Genomic DNA, 20,459 nt, shown 5'->3' on the forward strand with positions numbered 1-20,459 from the left:
AAACAAAACCAAAACGCATCAGAAAGGACAAAAAGTAATCCATGTAACGATTAATCCAACCTTATTGATGACAGAATTTTCATTTTTGCATCAACTATCCCTTTAAGTCCATTTATCTAATGACATACGGAATTTATTGTTTACCTTAATCAAATGTAATTTTGGACATTTTTTGATTTTTCTAATAACAATGTTATATTAGTCTGTGGACATGAGAAAATCTGATTTGAAAGTCCCTGATATCTGTCAGTCTCAGTCCCTGAGATCATTTTATTAACAAAAGTTGTATAATATTAAATTATCTGAGAAGTCATTGGCTACTAACAATTTTTAGTGGCATCAATTAGATTTTCATGACCATTTTCCATCCTCTCTGTGATCCTTGGCATTATATTGACCGTTTTTTTTTTTTTTTTGCTGTGTTTCTAAAATGTAAATGCTTCTTTGCATATGAAATGAGAGACAATGCTTTGCTTCAAGCCATGAACTGTGAGTTTGCTTTCAGGTCCAGTATAGTTTGTGCTGCCCTTGCTGCCTGCTGCATCTTTCAAAAACAGCCTTTTTGCACCGACTGCATTACATTATGTCAGATAAAATAAAATTCAAGCTGAAATGTACCTCTCATACTGTTAAGATCAGAAATGATCAGGGTCCTTAAAAATAAACCGCAGCCACTCATTTGTAATGAGCGTATCCTTAAGAATATATAGGGAGACAAGCGCTACACACAGACTTCCCCACATTTGATAGTTCTTCTAGTGTTTAGGAATAATAGGCATAGCACTTTCTCCTTTTTACTCTAACATGATGGAGTGGGTCAATTTTTAGAACACCAAATACACTCTTAAAAATAACGGTTAAGAGGGTTTTCTCATCTATGCAATAGAAGAACAATTTTGGGTTCCCCAAAAAACCTTTCAGTGAACAGTTCTAAAAAAATGACTTTTTTTGTGGTATCCTAGTGTGAAGAACATTTTAATAATCTAAATAAACCTTTTTTATTTTTTTTAAGAGTAGGCACAGTTGACATAAATTTGGCTGGTTATTGTAATCCAGTGATTCTGGAGCAACCCAAATTTGCAGCGACAGTAAAGATAAATGTGATTGCTGTTTAGACAGAGTAATTACTAAAGTATTTCCATGAAAAAACTAGAAAAGTAATTAGTAATTAGTAATACTAATGACTTATTTTGAGTAACTTCCCAAACTCTCTGTAAATTTGTGAGAATTAGACAGGCCCTAGACTAATGTTAAATGCTCAGGGTTGCTGAAAGTCTAAAGCTACAATACATAAACACAATGACAGACAAAAAGGTCAAAACCCACAAGGCAATGGAACAAACTCAGGGCTCTTGAATCTTGCCGAAATAAGCCAGACACTAGCTCCGTAGAAAATGGCTCACACACTCCCCTGCCATATCAACAGTCAGTTCCTGACTCAAAACTACAACCTTCCTAACAACAATCTTCATTCAAACTCATGCGCAACCCCACTCCAATGCTAGACTTCAGATTCCATCAATGTGTGCTATGAGGATGAAACCCTTCCAACAATATGCCACATTCATTTGCATGGGTACTAAGATCTGGCCTTGAAATTCCCTGTAAAATGAACATCCAGAGGTTTCAGAGAGGTTGCGGAGCACAATAATGAACTCCATCTGAATAGAGAATTTGAGAGCAGAGGCTTTCATAAAAATAAATAAAGAGAAAAAAATGCTCAGAAATGCAGTGGGACAATTTGTATAAAAGGCTAATAAAGCTTTTAATTATGCCTTAGACCTATTATGCAAAATTCACTTTTGTATGGTGTTTGGACATAAATGTGTGTTGGCAGTGTGTGTACACAACCACCCTACAATGATAAAAATCCACTCACTCCTTTTTTTTTAATCCCCATAAATCATAAGCAGTCTCTCCAAACGACCTGTTTTCAGAATGTGGCTTTAGTGACATCACTAAAGCCACAGGCCCCACCCACGAGTGTTGACTGACACTGCCGTTATAACTTAGACCCGCCCTGATCGAGTTCACTGCGAGTTGTACACATCAGATATTGCTGCAGCAATGCACTCACGAGAAGCGTCTAAGCATCTCCCAAGCGTTGAAGGTGTTGTAGCTGATGTATTCATTCACATAGCTCTCTCTACTCTTGAAATCTGCCAGCCACTGAAGACGAGGTGGATTCATTTTGTTTTTAAAGAAAATGCTCCCTCAACTCTACAGAAATTTATGTAAGTTACTTATGCACTTCTTATACTGTTTACTCAGCTCTAACAGTGATTTTCTGAAGAAAAACTGATGCTTCATCTTTTGTGTGACATACAGTAAACTTTATTAAACTCATCAGTATATTTTGTGTCATCATTCAGACAATTCAGATCGTCAGACGGAGTCCTACAGCAGGCTTGCATTAATAGTGTATACAAGCAATGCCAAATAGGTTGTTATACCTGTTCCAACTCCATACAGCATATATTCTCTGACTCTGTAGGCATTTTTATGGTCGAAATGAACACCATTACTGTGACTGTCTGTTTTATTATTATCATCTTCACTGTTCTGGCTCTGATCGCGGCTGCTTAGGCTCCGCCCCCTGTGCCGTGAACCAGCAGCTCATTAGCATTAAAGGAGAAGTACTAAAACAGTGTGTTTTTCACAGGAAAAAATGATGATTTAAACGTGCTGTAAATAAAATTCTGTTGGGTATTTTTAGCTAAAACTTCACATACACATTCTGGGGACATCAGAGACTTATTTTACATCTTGTGAAAAGGGGCATAATAGGTCCCCTTTAAAACATTGCTTAATTACATTTTTATATTTTATTATAAAAAACGTCATATTTGTCAGCAAACAGAAGGATGTAACACAAAGGTAGCTAACACAAAGGGTGTTTATTTGCAGGTAAGTGCAGGAAACAAACGATGCAAGCAGATGGGAGACTGAGTTCATTAAATAGCAGCAAACACTTAACTGTGAATAACAGTTCTTGATATTATACAGGTGCTGACTGACGCAAACTGGATGGCTGGAGACTGAAGAGGACTGAAGATGACTGATGATGACTGAAGAAAGAAGATGACTGATGATGACTGAAGATGGAAGATAATAAAAGACAGGATTGTAACTGGTAAGTATCACAGGAAGGTAGTTGTGTAAGTAGCTCAGTATGGATCAACAGGTAAGTAAACATGCTAGTGTCCAACGAGACCAAACAATGAGGTTATGCAAGGCGAGTGCTTATCTGGTTGTCTTGATGAGGTGATAATCAGTGTCAGGTGTGATGATGGCTGACTGAGTGCAGGTGGGAGTCAGGAGGGATGCTGGGAAATGTAGTTCTGTGGTGACTGGGCTGGTGACTGAGGATTGTGACAGTACTACCCCCTCCAGGAAGGTGCGACCTCGCGCCAAAATAAATCCAACTGGGAAGGAAGAAGCCAGGACAGGATGAGCAAGGGTAGAATCCAGAGCAGAAGGTCCATGATGCTGGGCAGAGTTGAAGACTCCCAATGTGGAGCTGGCAGAACAGAAGATCCCCACAGTGGAGCTTTAGACCTCCAAAGGCGGAGACAAAAACCACCACCATCAGAGCAGACAAACCTAACCCCAGGCAGATCGGTTGGCAAGAGACCATCAGGAGGATTAGCTGGCTTAATGTCTGGAGGGGCAGTTGGCTTGAGATCGTCTGGAAGGGCAGCTGGCTTGAGAACGTTTGGATGGGTGACAGGCTTGAGAACATCTGGATGGGTGACAGGCTTGAGAACGTCTGGAGTGCCAGTAGTAAGCCGGGTGTCTGGAGTGCCGACTGGAAGACAGGCGTCTGGAGTGCCAGCTGGCTTGCTGATGTCTGAAGGGATGATTTTGACAGACCTAATAAAACAAAGACAAACAGAGTTCAAGGGCAACCATCAAGGCTGCGATGAGGGGACCTTGATCGGCCTATGTGGCCTTGGCGAGGGGACTTTGATCGGCCTCTGTGGCTGTGGCGAGGGGACTTTGATCAGCCTCTGTGGCCGTGATGAAGGGACTTTGATTGACCTCTGTGGACAGAGGACAACCTCCATGGCTACATCAAGGCAAACTGGAAATTCGGGTATGACCTTCTTAGCAGCAAACAGGGCAAAGGACAAGCATGAAACTTGGGAACAACCTCCGTGGTTGCATCTAGACAGACAAAAAACTCAAGAACGACCTTCTTAGTCACATCAGGGCAAACAGGAAACTCGGAAACGGCCTCCGTGGTCGCATCTAGACAGATAGGAAACTCAAGAACGACCTTCTTAGTCACATCAGGGCAAACAGGAAACTCGGGAACGGCCTCCGTGTTCACATCTGGACAGACAGGAAACTCAAGAAAGACCTTCTTAGTCACATCTGGGCACACCGGAAATTCTGGAACGACCTCCGTGGTCGCATCTGAACAAACCAGAAATGTGAGGACGACCTCTGTGGTCACTTCAGGGCATACAGGAAACTGAGGAACGACCTCCATGGTCACATTTGGGCAAACAGGAAACTGGGGAATGACCTCCATGGTCGCATTTGGGTAAACAGAAAACTCGTGAACGAACTCCGTGGTCGCTTTAGGGCATACAGGAAGTTCATTGATGAATACCGCCACTTTGATAAGAGTTTGAGTGTGCAGCCCAGACACACATGATGGCCACTGCCATGACGGGTAGAGCACTCAGTAGTAGAAGGGTCTCTGAATCCCCTGGATTTGGAACTATATGGCTGGGTTCAGGCATGATGGCAGTGACATCAGGAGACTCAGGCATATAATCCAGGATAGTGGGGAACTCTGCCATGGTGGCCATGTTGGTTGAGGACTCTGATGGTAGAGCAGTCACTGTGCTGAGCTCTGGGACGAGAGCACGCTCTGGGCTGGGCTCTAGGACAAGAACGGGCTCGGGACTGAACCGTGGGGCTAAAGCGGACTCAGGACTGAACTCTGGGGCTGGAGTCATCACTGGACTCTGGTCAGGGGCTGGAGCCATTACTGGACTCTGGTCAAGGGCTGGAGCCATCACTGGACTATGGTCAGGGGCTGGAGCCGACACTGGACTGGGCACAGGGATTGCATCAGAGTGATGAAAGGTTGATCTCTTTCCTCCTTAGTGCTGGGGTTAGGCTGGTGTTCAACCAGGAGGAGGTTTTAGGTTGAGCTCTAGAGCAGGGGCGAACACATAATGAATCGCTGAGATCTGAGTGGACTCCTGGCTGAGTTCGGGGATCTGAGCAGGCTCCTGACTGAGTTCGGGGAAATGAGTGGACTCTTGGCTGAATTCTGGAGCGGACTCTTGGTCTGGGGGGAGTGCTCGTATAGTCTCATGGACTGGTGCGGACTCTGGAGTGGACTCAGGGACAGGAGCCAACATTCGAGCAGGCTCAGGGACTGGAGCCGCGATGGAGCGGGCTCAGGGACTTCTCTCACTGGAATGGACACTGGAATTTCTCTCTCTGGAACTGCTTCCTCTACTGTATGGGATGATCCACACAACCATAGAACATAATCAATATAACGGAATCGTTACTGGTATCTGTGTTATCTGTATGTCTTGATGATGTGATAATCAGTGTGTGACTGGAAATTGTGACAATTTAAATTAAACCACTACAATAAAGGGCTGTCGATTTAACGTTCACTTTAATTAGTAAAAATAACGTGTTAAAATGATTTAATGCATTTAACACACGTCTTGCCACAGACCTACGTAGGTCATCTTACATTGATCATACAGTTGATTATACATGAAGCAGAGCAACAGCTCACAGTATAATATAACCTATAGAATGCAGTTAGAATGCCCCTAAAATTAAAGATATCAGGGCAAAAATATCCCTGTTTTGTCTCATATTTATATCATATGATATAGTTAAGCAATATCACAAGAGTAATGAGCGCAATATCACATGAGTCCTGTTTTTGTCCTGAATAGCACAAATGCAAATGTGATATTGTTTTTATACAACAGTTCAATAAATAAAGAAGTTAGAGCTGCAAGATTAATTGTTAAAAGATCACAATCTCGATTCAACTCCCCACGCGATCTTAATCCTGCATTTCTACGATTCTGCCAATGATATTCAACGAAATAACGCGCCATAACTTACAGCGGGCGCGATGACGCCTTGATGTCACAACGGTATTGTGAAAGCCAGATGTGCGTGTGCTAGTTGCATCACAAGAACAACGCAGTCGATAAAAGTGTCTTGACTTGAGAAGAAACTAAGCAGAGCAGAAGAATGAGTGAGGCAGAACAAAGCGCAAGTAGGTCTTATGATAGGATAATGGTCCCTGACGTTGTTTTAGTACCGAAAAGAGGATATTTTTCCGAAGTGTGGGCTTTTTCCGGTTTCAAACCAGATGATGCTGCTCAACAAGCCATACATTTCAAGCAAAGTTTCACACCACCAATCTGGGTAACACCACCAATCTGTTAAATCACCTGCAACGTCATCACATACTACAGTATGAGATGGTTAAAAACAAAACTGCTCAATCACAAAGTACCAGCAGTATTCAACGCAACACTAGGGCTGGGCGATAAAACGATAACGATAATTATCGCGATATAATTTTTCTCGATAAAACGATATCAAGAGGTCGATAAATGTTCGATAATGTTTATGCGCCAAAAGCGGAACGAAACTCATTTGAACCGCGCGCCACACGGACAATTTATCCGCTCGGCTCAAAGTCCAAACGGCAGCGCGAGCGCGAGCTCACTAAAGTTAGAGCAGATGCGTTTACTCTGATCGCTCTCGGTCACGGAATCCAGTGAGAAGCGCTTGAATTCAGCGAAGAACACAAATGTCTCATTGATTTAAACCAGTTTAAATGTGATGAAACAGCGCTGACAAACTGTGCGCAACGATACAGTCTGAAGGCTTTTCCGTCTACAAATTCCCATCATTTACCACGGATTTACTGTTAGCCTAGTAATATTAACTGCACCATGAAATGTAGGATATACATATTGAATTGTATTATATTATTAATGTAGACAATGTATTAAAGGACTAATGGAATATAATTACAGTATTTAATAATGTATTTAGACTACTGTTTTTCATACAAATACCATAGAAACCATAAAGTTACATTTTGCCATGATAGTGATGTGCTACAGGCTATGCCTGGTTTCATCTGTGGTTGTCATGATCTAAATGCATGATGGATGACCAATGGTTAAGTTTAATAAAACTCAAACAGTCAGATTATTACATTTTACCCCCCAAAAAATTAGCACATGCAGAAACTAAGAAATTGTCCAATAAATATATTTATTTTGTTAAGGAAAAATGACAAATGTTTGAATGTTCTACCTCAGATTTGTGAAATGTTCACCTGTTTGGCAAGTGTTTGTCATGATATGTTCTGACAATAAAGAGTAGTTTAAAACCACAATTAACGCTCTGGTTTCTACAACTTTCACTTAGGAGCAAAAATCTGCCTTTAAACTTTAAAGAAATAAAGATTTGACTGTTATCGTGATAATTATCGATATCGACTGATATAAAAAAAATTATCGTGATATTTTTTTTTGGCCATATCGCCCAGCCCTACGCAACACCATACCCAAAAATGTTGATAGGCTACTGTTTCTTGCTAAGAATCTTTAATAGGTCTAGCCTGGCATAATACCTTTGAATGTTTTCAATGTTTAATTGTCATTTTCCATTTATTTAAACATTACATTATTTTTGTTGACTGCATTTGTTTAAATTTGACTGAAGCAAAGAGTATTATTTCTTATTTTGTTTCTATCTTGTTTGGTAACCTAATGTTCAGGGTTTGTAGATCTTTAAAATAATAAAGCTTTTCAGAATCGTGAGAGAAATCGTGAATCATGAATAAATCCAAGCAAAAAAAAAATGTGATTCTCATTTTAGCCAGAATCGTGCAGATCTATAAGAAGTTAATATTTTAATAATTTCTAATCAGTTTTGTCAACGAAAAGACTTATTACCTATAAAGCCAGAGTAGAACTGCTGTGCGTCTCCGAGCAACACACAGCGGTGTTTCATTTCTGAATGAATCTGCGTTTTGAGTTACTCAATCGGGTGAACCAATGATTCAATGGCCCATTCATAAAGAGAGACATTTACTTCACTCCTGAATGAATCAGCTGTTTGAATAAATCAAATGAATGAATGACTCAATGACTTTTACAGACATTTACCACCACCTACTGGCAGTTTAAGTTTCTTATTTAGAGTATAATTTCATAATAAAAGTATTATTTTAATATTTTCACATTTTGTGAATAGTTCAAACCTGTATGACTTTTTTTTGTGGAACATAATGTAATAATGTAATGTTTAGTCTGTTTTGGTTTCATTTTCAAAGACTTTTAGTTTGCTTTTCTTTGTGTCCTGTGTTCCCGCTCACCCTTTTTTTTGTCATGGTTATTTATTACGTTATTAATTTGTGCACACCTGTTTTCACTTAAGTTCGTTATCCTGTGTATATAAGACCTTCAGTTCTCTGTGTTCATTGTGTGGTGTTTGTTATGTTTGATTACACACTATTACATGATTCTCATGCATTACTACTCTTCTGTTGTTTAATTAAAGTTAAGCTGCTGATAGATCAGCCTGCCACGTCTCATCTTCTTCCTCAACCCGAGTGTGACAAATAAATTCTATATTGAAACAAATAAAATATTTCTTTATAAAGCTACTTTTTGTAATGTCTATTTGATGCTTTTCTCATTTAACACAATAATTACTTTAAATTATCTTTTAGGAGTAATTTCTCAGCCAAATTTGATGTGCGATTAATTAATGATTAATTAGATAAAAAAATTGAAATGCTTGACAGTCCTAATTACAATTACTATAATTTCACAAAATAATGTATTTAGTCAAATGTTGCCATTCATGCTAAGGTCAATTACATTAACTGTTTTTAGAGTCAGCCTAATTGAGATCCTTATTGAAAACTCTTTCTGAATCTAACGTCAACATCATATCTCACATTTGTGACTTTATTTCTCGTAACTGACTTTAGACTTTATAAAAAACTTTGTTTCACAATTGTAATTTTATGTATTGCAGTTGCTCTACAATAATTATTATTTTTTAAACCGCATATTTCTATCTTGTAATTACAACTTTATACTTATACTTTATACTTGACTATTTTAAACTTTATTTCATGATAAGCATTCTTCATGAAAATTCAGCTTGTAATTTGCTGTATTTAGTATAATTTGCTACAATTTTAGTAGCTTGTAGTGTCGCCAACTGCTAGCTTGACTATGGTTAAACTAAAATATTAATACCTGGTAGTTTTACAAGCAACAGTTTCAAAATAGCTTTCCCAACACTGTCTATAGGTTAGTCTCAAGATTCTGAATGGCTCAGAATACAGTGCCAGTCAATGGGCCAATGGGATTTATTATGTGCCAGGCATGCAAAAATAAAATAAATAAATAAATCATAAGTCTCATCACTTAGAAAAGTATTAGCACACCTCTCCTCAACTAGCCACATGATTTGAGGTTTTATTCATGTCTATAGCACAAATGGATTGTTTAAATCCCTAACCATATGAATGAGCAATAGCTATACTGATGGTTGCCTTAAACTCCAATAATGAAAAACAGATGGCCACAAATAGAGTTAGGGAGTAAAATACTTTTCCTCATCTTATTTTAAATGCAAAAGACAGAGTAGAAGGAAGAAGTAGTTGTAGGGGGGAAGAGAAAGAAAAGAGCAAAAGACTGTTGGGTTGTGTCTCAGGTACATGCCTTCATTCGTTTCAGTGGATTATTCATTTCCTTTTGAAGTGAAGCTGCTCGCCCAGCGAGGAATGTCTGAAAGGCAGCTGAAAGGAGACTCTCATATTTCTCCAAGAGCAGCTTGTCATCTGGGGGGTAAATACATCTGTGCAGAGAGAGGGAGAGGGAGAGAAAAAAGCTTTATCTGATTATCTGATTTAGCAGCCTGGTCTGCCTGCTTTTCTAATCACTTAAACAAACCTCAATCGTTCTTTTCACACATGCATTTGTCCATTAATGCTGTGTATATACTAATGATTAATAAACTTGTCTTTATATTAGACGTTAAGACTAAACAAAAGCCAGAGACGTGTAAACCTTTGTCTATATCTGTATGATGGATCTTCAGATCAGTGCCATATTGGGTTGTGTATATAATCAAAACCAGCAACTGGCTTTGCTTCGGGACCCAGATTTTAAATTAGACATCAGACGGCAACACTCTACAGTACCAAAATTGTGCAAAAAAAAAAAAAAAAAAAAAAACCTTTAAATGCATTTATATTATTCGTAACACTTTACAAGAAGTACATGTAGTTAAAGTAAGTTAATTCAGTATTTATTAATGCAGTATTTATTGATCTTTTAAACTTTGTTAATTTTAGATGATAAAAAATACAACTGTCTAATTTTAGGTCATATTAATAAATTTTTAAATTAACATTAACTAAGATTTATAAAGTATTTTTCATTGTTAGTTCATGTTAACTAATAGTAGTGAAACAACACATTACATTACATACTAATCTAATTAAACTTTATTGTAAAGTGTTACCATATAACCATGAATTAGACCAATAGAAATTAGAAAACAATTTAAATTCTATACAAACAGAAACAAAATCATAAGTGTAATTTACCTGTTTAGATTGAACCAACAACAGGCTAAAATTGTATTAGCTATTATTACTATTAGCTATTTAACCAGTCACAAATCTGTATTTGTCCCAAAATACTGTAGAGTTTGATTGGACAGCCTTTGACGTCAGCAACAAAACATATGGGTAGTGTTTTCTCTCCCTTTTAAATGTTGATAATGTAAGGCATAATGTAGAGATCATAAGATGATTTTGACTGTCAGACTGCAAGAATTATCCTGATTATTATCCTAGCTACTTACCACATAAATGAACCTTAAATATAAAGATTTGAGTTAAAATAATGTTATGTGAGAACAAAAAGACGACTGAGTGATATGAGAGGCATGAAACTAGCACAGTGTTGAACATTTTACCATTCAGCATATTCCAGAAAACTGTGTAATAAGCCCATTTATTTTGCTATCACAACTTTTCTACATTTTTCTACAAAAAACAAGTTTAATTTTATTTTTATTTATTTGTTTTGTATTTAGCATCGTTCTTTCCTTTTTTAGAACAGACTGACCCACCATTTGAGATCCTCTGATCAAAATAATAGGCACCTCAATCTAAATAAATAGAGAAGGTGGTGCAAGTGACACGTTATACCTCCCACATTTCCGTCTAATAAACTAATACTCACTTGGCATGTGACATTTAAAACGGCTCTTTTGGATTCCGGGTTCAATGTAATCAAAAGCTCAAGTAATGTAAATGTTCAGATCAGAAGATAAACCGCCCCAAATCCATTAAGAGCTACAAGCACGATGGACAAACTTATGTGGGAGAAGTAATCTAGTAAGAGTAAGTGGGCTTAGTCTTCGGCATATGGCACGCTGAAATCTGGGTCTGACCCACAAACCTCAAACACTTTTTTTTTTTTATGTTTCAGCATCTTTTGGGGTGTTTTTATAGAGTTGAACAGAACAGCAGTTACGCGCATGAACATAAAATGACCTATTTAAGAAAAGGCATTTGTTTTGTATTCCTCCTCTGTGGCTCTGACGTAGGGGCTCCGTATTAAGGAGCGATTTGTTGCAATTACGAAGTGACTCGTGGTGTGTAAAATTCAGCATATGCTAAATGGTGCAGTTTCACTATGAAGAAGCCACCCTACCTCTTCAGTAAATACAAATGGTTAGTTGAGATGCTTCTGTAATGAGGTCCGGTTAATCAAATCTTCGTTTGAAAGATCCTGGTGTCTGAATTTAAATGTAACATGAGGTCAGGTTAATTAAATCTTCGTTTGAAAGATCCTGGTGTCTGAATTTGAATGTAACAACTGACAAGAGTAATAAAATGCAAGAAGCATTTGGCTGCTAGGGAATTTGGCTTCTTTACAAAACATTAGTAGTCATTAAAGGAGCAACTTGGAGTTGTTTAATGTTCTGAAGAAAGCGATTTCCTTGTCTGAAAAGAATATATAAAAAGACTGGCAACTTTTGGTGCTTCTACACCAGGGCTCTCAAATTACTGGTGATGAGTGAGGTAGTAAATATTGCAAATACAGTATATTTCATTTTTATGTCATTATATACTGTATGTCATTTTCCTTGTGGCCTTGAATGAATGAATGAATGAATGAATGAATGAATGGTATTCCGTTTTATTGTTTTTTTAACTAGAAACTTATTTTAAGTTTTTTTTAACTACTTTTTTAGTAGTATAAATACAAATAAATGTATTTCTGCATGACATGGCCTTTAATGTTGTTGCTCGCTCTCTCTCTCTCTCTCTCTCTCTCTCTCTCTCTCTCTCTCTCTCTCTATATATATATATATATATATATATATTATTTTCGTTCCAATCACTGAACAACACGAATGGGGGCATGTTCATAAACAAAATGTTCCCTAAACACTGGATTCAGACATGCCTTGGTGCCTTACTATCTAATTCTTCTGCCTACGAAGGCAGAATTGTTTAAGTCTTAGAAACAACCTTTGTCCTTTCTTTGTCCTCATATGATAGCCCAAGAAATTGATTCATACCATCGCATATCACAAACCAAGCCACAAGAGACCCCACAGGAGTAAGCGGGCATTCTTACAGGATAACAATCGTCAAAGCGGCTTCCCTACCTGTAGTTCCCCAGGTGGCGCTTTTCGTGCTCGTCCCTGGAGACCTGCTTGCGTACTTGGGCCAGTCTTTCTTTCTGAAAGCACAACACAAGTGAATAAGTGGTGAGAAGTAGGAAGAATGACAAAGACATAATGCCCTGTTTCTGGTGGTGCTATCCTGCAGTGTAATTTAGCCACCCAAAACCGAATAACAATGTCACTGAATGACTCGTTTCCCATATTACAAGGCACCTTAATGAAGTCTGAGAGTTAGCAGGCGCATATAACAGTCTCTCCTCTACACTTGTTAATACAGGGGGCTTATTCATAATTCATATAGATTTAACTCCCACTGTACCATTTTAATACATCAAAAACTATAATTGCGGAAAGGTCAGCTGGTCAATTTGAGTTGGCACAGCAGGGTGTCTTCTATAATAGTCACTGATCTCTGTTAAATGCTGGTACAGGCATATTCGCTAAGCCCCCAATCCCCAAATCTCACTCCTCTTCTGCATCTAGCTTTGCCCTTTGAAAATACCACCTACCTGCAGTCATCTCAACCTCATTCATCTCTTCATTTAATAAAAAAGTTGATCGAAAGACCAATCAAGAACTGGTGCACAAAGCTCCATAAGAACTTACTTTGTCTGTACGTCTGCATTTTGAAATATAGTTTACTTAAAAATGAAAATTCTGTCACCATTTACTTACCCTCAAGTTACTTCAAACCTGTATGAATTTCTCTCTTCTGCTGAACACAAAGGAAGATATTTTGAAGAATGTCGGTAACTAGACAGTTGACTGTCCCCATTGACTTATAAAATACCATGGAAGTCAATGGGATCCATCAATTGTTTGGTTACCGACATTCTTCAAAATATCTTCTTTTGTGTTCAGCAGAAGAAAGAAATTCATACAGGTTTGAAACAAATTGACGGTGAGTAAACAATGACAGAATTTTCATTTTGAAGTGAACTATTCCTTTAAATACCTTTTTTTAGTTTTGGAGGTTGTGACAAATTAGACAAAACACAAGCTAGATTTCAACTTGCATTTTCCACACAAGGACAAAGACTCAAGTCTGGAGCCATGGCTTTGACATCAAAACATTATTTTGCTTCTTAACTTAAACATGACCTAATAAAATGTTGCTCTCTAACAGCTGAATGGGTCATACCAGTTCCTCTCTCCTGCGCTCGAGTAGGTGACGTTGTTTCTCCCAGTCCGATGATCCGGCTGTCAGTTTCCGCGTGGATCCCTGTCCATACAGCCGTCGCTGGGCTTCCGCTTTCTGCTGGGCCAGATTCCGTCGTTTATCACTCGCTCTGGGTAAAAGCAATAAAAAAACAGGAAATGCTCAAGTAATAGCACTCAAAGTAGCCTAAACTCCCAGCCGAAATCCTGACAGACTCCGAGACTCCATACATCACTCGACTTGACAGCATTCAGCACTTCAAGATTTCATCGCTCACTGGCCCTTCAAATTTGCTGTTGAAAGTGACCACTCAGGGTCAGTGGGCTCCTGAACCACAGGGGAACCCTCTCGTTTTATTGATACGACTTTCACACTCCTCGCTGAGTTATTGGATTTGCCCAGCCACTGCTGGGGAAATAACACAGGAGTTGCTTTGATATGTTACTGGGAAAAACTCAGCTGGATCAGTTGGGACACAGTAAACATCTGTGGAGACTTCCAATAAAATCACTGCGACAGAATGGTAGCAATGCATCCTTGAAATCTGATCCACTGCTGTATTGAGTTTGTCTGCTGTTGTTTCCTAGGACCATTGTTGGGCCACTCTGGTATATTTAGTACAAAGGGTGGACCTGGGATTTGAAGGCCAGGTCTACGGTAATCAATCACCGGATACCCCGCATACTGACAAACAACTATACATGCACAGATGTACACAGGCAGTCAGTCACTCAAATTTTGAAAGTAAGCACAAGCAAACATTCACAACTTTCATCACACACACACACACACACACACACACACACACACACACACACACACACACACACACACACACACACACACACACACACATAAATGAATATTTTAAGTTAAATACAATAAAATCGTTTCAGTTTGAAGAAAATGCATTACCTTTGGTATTTACAGTAAAGCACTTACAACTTAAGTCTATGGGGCCACCATACAGCATAATAAAAAATTAAAAATAAACATTAAAATAAAAATACACAATTATTGTAATTATTTTAAAATTATAACTATAAAAATTATATGTCTGAGATGAGTGGGATAAAATTATTTGCTCACCTTGTTATATCCATTTCTTTTAACTTATTTCATAACCATTTAAATTCAGTAAACCTGGTAATTCACATTATATCAATTCTGATGGCAAAAGATATCTTGTTCAAAATGAAGACAAAAAATATTGTGACATTTTGTGGTTATCAATCTTGAGTTGAGTTTGTCTTTAAACCTATATGAACTCCACACATCTACTAAATATCATCTTGATTTCAGTTGCATAAGGGTCACGGCAAAATGGCTGTTAGTTCTGTGAAAAAAGATAGATAGCCCTGAAAAAAGGTTGGCCTATCACCATTTGTTTGCAAATGCCACTGTTTAAATATTTTGTTATGCAAAGCAGTGACTTTCAGATATTTTTAAGTATAGCTCAAGTGTCCAAATACTTTTTGGGGCCTTCACACTGCAACAGGACATACTGTAAATACCACAGGTGCTGCACGTAATGTGCTCACAATAAGCTAAAACTTTAAAGTTATCTTTTATTCTTACTGTATCTTAAATCAAACAGTCGCTATAACAAATGCATGAGGACACATCAAAGAGTTTCAGACAACTTTTTAGTTGAGATCAAGGAATCAATATTTTTGAAAACAAAAAAGACTGTGGACAGCCGACTATTGAGAGTGAGTTTTCTGATTAACTCATTCGCTTCTCTTTCTAATGGGACTCTGGAGAGAGTAATGTTTCATACCTGATGTTGAGCAGTTTCAGGGCATTGAGTAAAGCCCCCTTCTTCACATCGTAATCAATCTTTTGATCTGTCCCAAAACTCGGAGCACGATTGATCTGTAGAGGGGAAAAAAAGAGAGAGATGTTATCTTCTTTCATATTGTTTTCTTCAATTTCAAAATCAAAACCTGAAGCTATCACCAACTTTTAAAGGGGACTGAGAAGCCACAGTAGAAACGGTCACTATTACCCATTAGTGAAATCAGAGGCATCAGCTCTCATTAAAAACAAGTTCTGTCTTAGTGTCCCAAGAACTGCAATTGGCACTGATGTTGAGAATATAAAGTGCCTCATGTACTACAGTATTCAACATTTGAAGTGTTTTAAAACCTTTCATCAAAGTTGCGTCCCTTCCAATGACTTCTTAACTGTTAAGACCAGATTACTGGACTCAAGAACCAGGTCAGTCTGATTTGTGAATGGTCATTGTACAAAAGCTCAATAAATTCATTCATTGAAAAGGTTAGAATCAAAAGAACAATTTTGGTCACAAATCAAGCATTGCTCAGCAAAAATATTAGATAGAATCTCCTTCATCCACGTCCATATTGGACCCAGCCTCTTTACCAGATCCTGTGAGAAGACATCCATTTTGTTTGGTATCAAAACTGTCTGCAGTTTTGTCTGATATCCAAAATCAGGTTTAAAAAAATGCATTTTGTCTCGTACCTTAAACTGAATAACTAAAAATCTTCAAGGAACACACAAATTGTATTAACCATGTTTATGATACTTTTATTTATCATATTTTTTTTTTTTTTTAAGCGTCTCTGGGTATGAATCCCGGTTCCGAGTCCCCTACGAAAGAGACAACTTAACTTAATAGTCCGCTCATTGTAATGGCATGGAAAAGAGCATGGAAAACAAATCTTAACATTTTTATGCCTGGGAGAAAGAAAATCACATGGGTTTGGGACAACATGAGGGCGAGTAAATGATGACCTCTATGGAGTGAAGCACTACATGCAGGTCATGTGACTTTCAAAGTTCAAACAATTGCAACTTTGATCTTGTTTGCTACTGAGCTTTCAAAAGCACAGCCAGTGATTACTAGACAATTCACATAGCATGGCATATGTGGTGTCATTAAATCAAAAGATGGAAGAAAGACTGCATGTCTATTTCCACTGAGTTTGTGACAAAGGCATACCATGAATGGATGCTATCTGCTACTCTTCTGCTACAGACATTTCCTGGCTTGCTTGTTACAGTACATGACAAAACATCTGTTGTTGTTCTTTAAATATGATGTCTGATTGGGACAAATGTGATCAGCCAGGCAACAAACCAACCAGTCCATTATGCTGAACCTGTCAGCACTTGGGTTTGATCACTTCTTTTGTTTTCTTTTCTCTTGTTTGGTTTCTGTCTCTTCCACGTGAGACCACGCTCAGCCGATCGCGCGCTGCAATCAGTGCGGCCACTCATTATCGCTCACCTGTTTCTCTTTGTCTCTTGATTTCTCTGCTATATATATACTTTGTTTCCCTCTGTTCTCTGCCAGTGTGTTTTATGATTTTGTTAGGTTTGGGATCCCTGTTGGTTTTGTTTTGTTTAGTTTAGTTTTTCTCTTCTGCCCAGTTGTGTTTCGGTTGCCTGTTTGCCCCCCGGAACTCTCCGGTCTTGGACCATCTGACCTGGTTCTGGTTTTGGAGTCTGGATTCTCCTTCAGTACATTGCTTGCCTGCTTGGACTGTCTTGCTGTTCTATCAGCCTAATCTTGACCGTGAGCTTGGATTTCTCTATTTCTATCTGCCCCTTGTTTGATCTCTCTGTTCGTCTTATTTGCTGATGGACTGATCTGGATTTCAACACCAGCCAATTTGAATTTCCCTCTACCAATTGCCCAGCGGCTCGCGTTGTTTATGTGAGTTGCAATAAATAGATTTTACTGCTTTTGGGTCCTTCCTTTCAGAGAATGTAACAGAACCACCAATGATGATGCAGATAGACTTCACCACTTGATCGGCACAATATTTTATCTTTGCACGAGGAATCTATTCAAGTGCTGATACTTCGTGGATGTCTGACAGCTGACTGGAAAAGAAATCATCACTAAATGCAAATATATTGTTAGCCCTTTCATTCTGTCATTACCCAGGGTGATGAGCGCGCATTTACATGTTATATGTATCAGATCAGCTTTGTTTGGTTTGCTTTGGATGGAATAATGGCACGATCTAAACGCATGAAAACCCAAAGCTTTGCATTCTGCTTTACATATTTGTTTGAATTAAATCATTTATAACCATTCAGACTGATTTGAGCAGTTAATTAGAGATAATTGAGCAATAGAATGTCTTTCCGTGCATTAGTATAATCTGTCACATTCCTGCCAACACAAGCTAATTCATCAGATGCCAGAGTTATTTTCTCTGTGGAACTGGTGGGAAAAAAACAGCACAGGAAATGAGACCAGCCTGTGATATCTGCACAATCGCAGTGATATATGGTAATATTCATTCATAACTTTTATGCACAGTGCTGCAGTATTTGAAATGTTGACCAGAAACTCAATCTTTTGCCGTTCTTATTGTTGCAAGGGACAGAAAAACAACTATAATTCAAGAAATACAAGTGAAAAATGCTTACAATTTTCTTAATAAATAACGTGCCATATTTTAGCTTAAGAAACATACACTTCTGATCAAAAGTTTGATTTGTTTTTCAAGGAAGTCTCTTATGCTTAGCATGGCTTAATCTATTTGATCCAAAAACAAGTAAAACAGAAATATTATTAGTTTAAATATAATTGCAGTTTTAAAATATTTTAAAGATTTTCAATTTACAGCATTAATTTGAAGAAGAAATCTTTAGTAATATTATAAATGTCTTTACCATCATGTTTAATCAATCCTAATGCATCCTTGCTGAATAAAATTATTTATTCATTTAGAATGGTATAGTTTTATAATGGTTTCACACAAATAATATTAAGCAGCAAAAACTGTTTTCAGCATTGATAATAATATGGCGGGTCAGGCAAAAATTAGGAGAATCCTTTAATGCAGCCTTTTTATTATCAATACAAAATAATGTGGTTAATCCAAATAGTAGAAATCTCAGGAGCAAACAAGTGGCAGTAAAAAACAACACAAGATAAAGAAAAGAACTAACCGAGGGATAAATATTTAAAGGATAATGAGAACTAAACTAGAAACCGGTGGAAGTAATCAATCAAAAAAAAATTAGTAATTATGAAAACAAGATGAAACCATGACAACCAAAGAAACAGAAAAGAAACACGATATACAAAATAACGCTGCGTCCGAAATTGCATACTGTTTGAGTAGGTGCTACATTTTAATTTTAATTTACATGTACTTCGCGACTGTGTTATGTAATATGTTCTATATAGTATGAATATGGATAGTATGAATGAAATTCGGACTAACTACATCCACCATGTTGTTACTGTCATGTGACCTACCAATGGCAGTTGCATGGCTTCACCACCTTTCACAAATCCTCTCCAGTGGCCTAATGGGATAGTAGAGTGTCCATCAAATGTTCACTAAAGAATCGCAGTGTAGTAAGTCAGTAGTAATTAATTAGGGTACTTTACCCCTACTGTTTTATGAATATTATGTTTTCGTATATATTACTCTTTTGGCCTACTGTTTTTCAAATACTTAACATGCTTCAAACACTTCAAATACTTTTGGCCTACTGTTTTTCAAGAAAGGAAGAATTTGATTTTGTGACATTACCCCCCTTTCTCGTTAGGCACCTCCTGCCGCCATGAGAGGAACAGCATAAGTGGAAGGAGGGTGGAGGAAATGGTGAGGAAGAGAACACTGGGGAGCCGGCGGCAGACAAGACCATGGGGAGTGGAGTTAGAGTCCCTTGATCGACCCAAATAGGAGCCAAGAAGAGGATGACCCACGTGTAATGGAGCAAGGGCAGAGCCCGGGGTCTACCTGACAGAGGTGAATTTGGGCATGGTCGAGACCCAGGCACAGTCCGAGGACCAGGAGACACCGTAGCACCAGGGGGCCAAGGCAGAACCGAGGTAATGAGCAGCCTAGGTGGAGCCAGGGAGACGGAGGACTGGGGCAGAGCCGGTGTGAGTGAGAACTAAGGAGGAGCCGGAGGGAAGGAGGAGCCCGACAGAGCTGAAAGAATTGGAGGGACGAGGTGGAGCCAGGGAGGCGGAGGACTGAGGCAGAGCCGGTTTGAGTGAGGACTGAGGCAGAGCCGGTGTGAGTGAGGACTGAGGAGGAGCCAGAGGGAAGGAGGAGCCCGATAGAGCCAAAAGGGTTGGAGGGACAAGGTGGAGCCAGGGAGACGGAGGACTGAGGCAGAGCCGGTTTGAGTGAGGACTGAGGCAGAGCCGGTGTGAGTGAGGACTGAGGAGGAGCCAGAGGGAAAGAGGAGCCCGACAGAGCCAAAAGGGTTAGAGGGACTAGGTGGAGCCAGGGTGACAGAGGACTGAGGCAGAGCCGGTGTGAGTGAGGACTGAGGAGGAGGCGGAGGGAAGGAGTAGCCCAACAGAGCTGAAAGGGATGGAGGGACGAGGTGGATCCATAGTCCCAGAAGTCTGTGTCAGAGGCAGAGCGACGGAGGGACGAGTGAGCCCAGTAGAGCCAAAACAATGACAGTCCCAGGTAGAGCTGAGGGAGCGAGGAGCCAAGGCGGAGCCAATTGGTCGATGGGCCGAGGTGGAGTCATGGGCTCAGAGGCCCGAGGCAGAGCCAGGGAATCCTCACACCAAGGTGGAGCTGGAGACCGA

General features: G+C 39.0%; 1 protein-coding gene across 1 annotated transcript in view; it reads right to left on the reverse strand.

Annotated features, from left to right (window-relative positions):
• The window catches only part of ttll7 (tubulin tyrosine ligase-like family, member 7), a 116,086-nt gene that overhangs the window by 31,735 nt on the left and 63,892 nt on the right, over positions 1-20,459 (reverse strand). The window contains exons 10-13 of the mRNA XM_081358645.1: positions 15,690-15,784; positions 13,892-14,039; positions 12,733-12,806; positions 9,762-9,897 (exon numbers count right to left, since the gene is read on the reverse strand). Of these exons, the coding sequence (XP_081214771.1) occupies positions 9,762-9,897; positions 12,733-12,806; positions 13,892-14,039; positions 15,690-15,784 (453 nt within the window). The remainder of the gene's footprint in view (positions 1-9,761; positions 9,898-12,732; positions 12,807-13,891; positions 14,040-15,689; positions 15,785-20,459) is intronic.

Source organism: Scardinius erythrophthalmus, assembly GCF_964197995.2.
Source record: "Scardinius erythrophthalmus genome assembly, chromosome: 25".
Lineage (NCBI taxonomy): Eukaryota > Metazoa > Chordata > Actinopteri > Cypriniformes > Leuciscidae > Scardinius > Scardinius erythrophthalmus.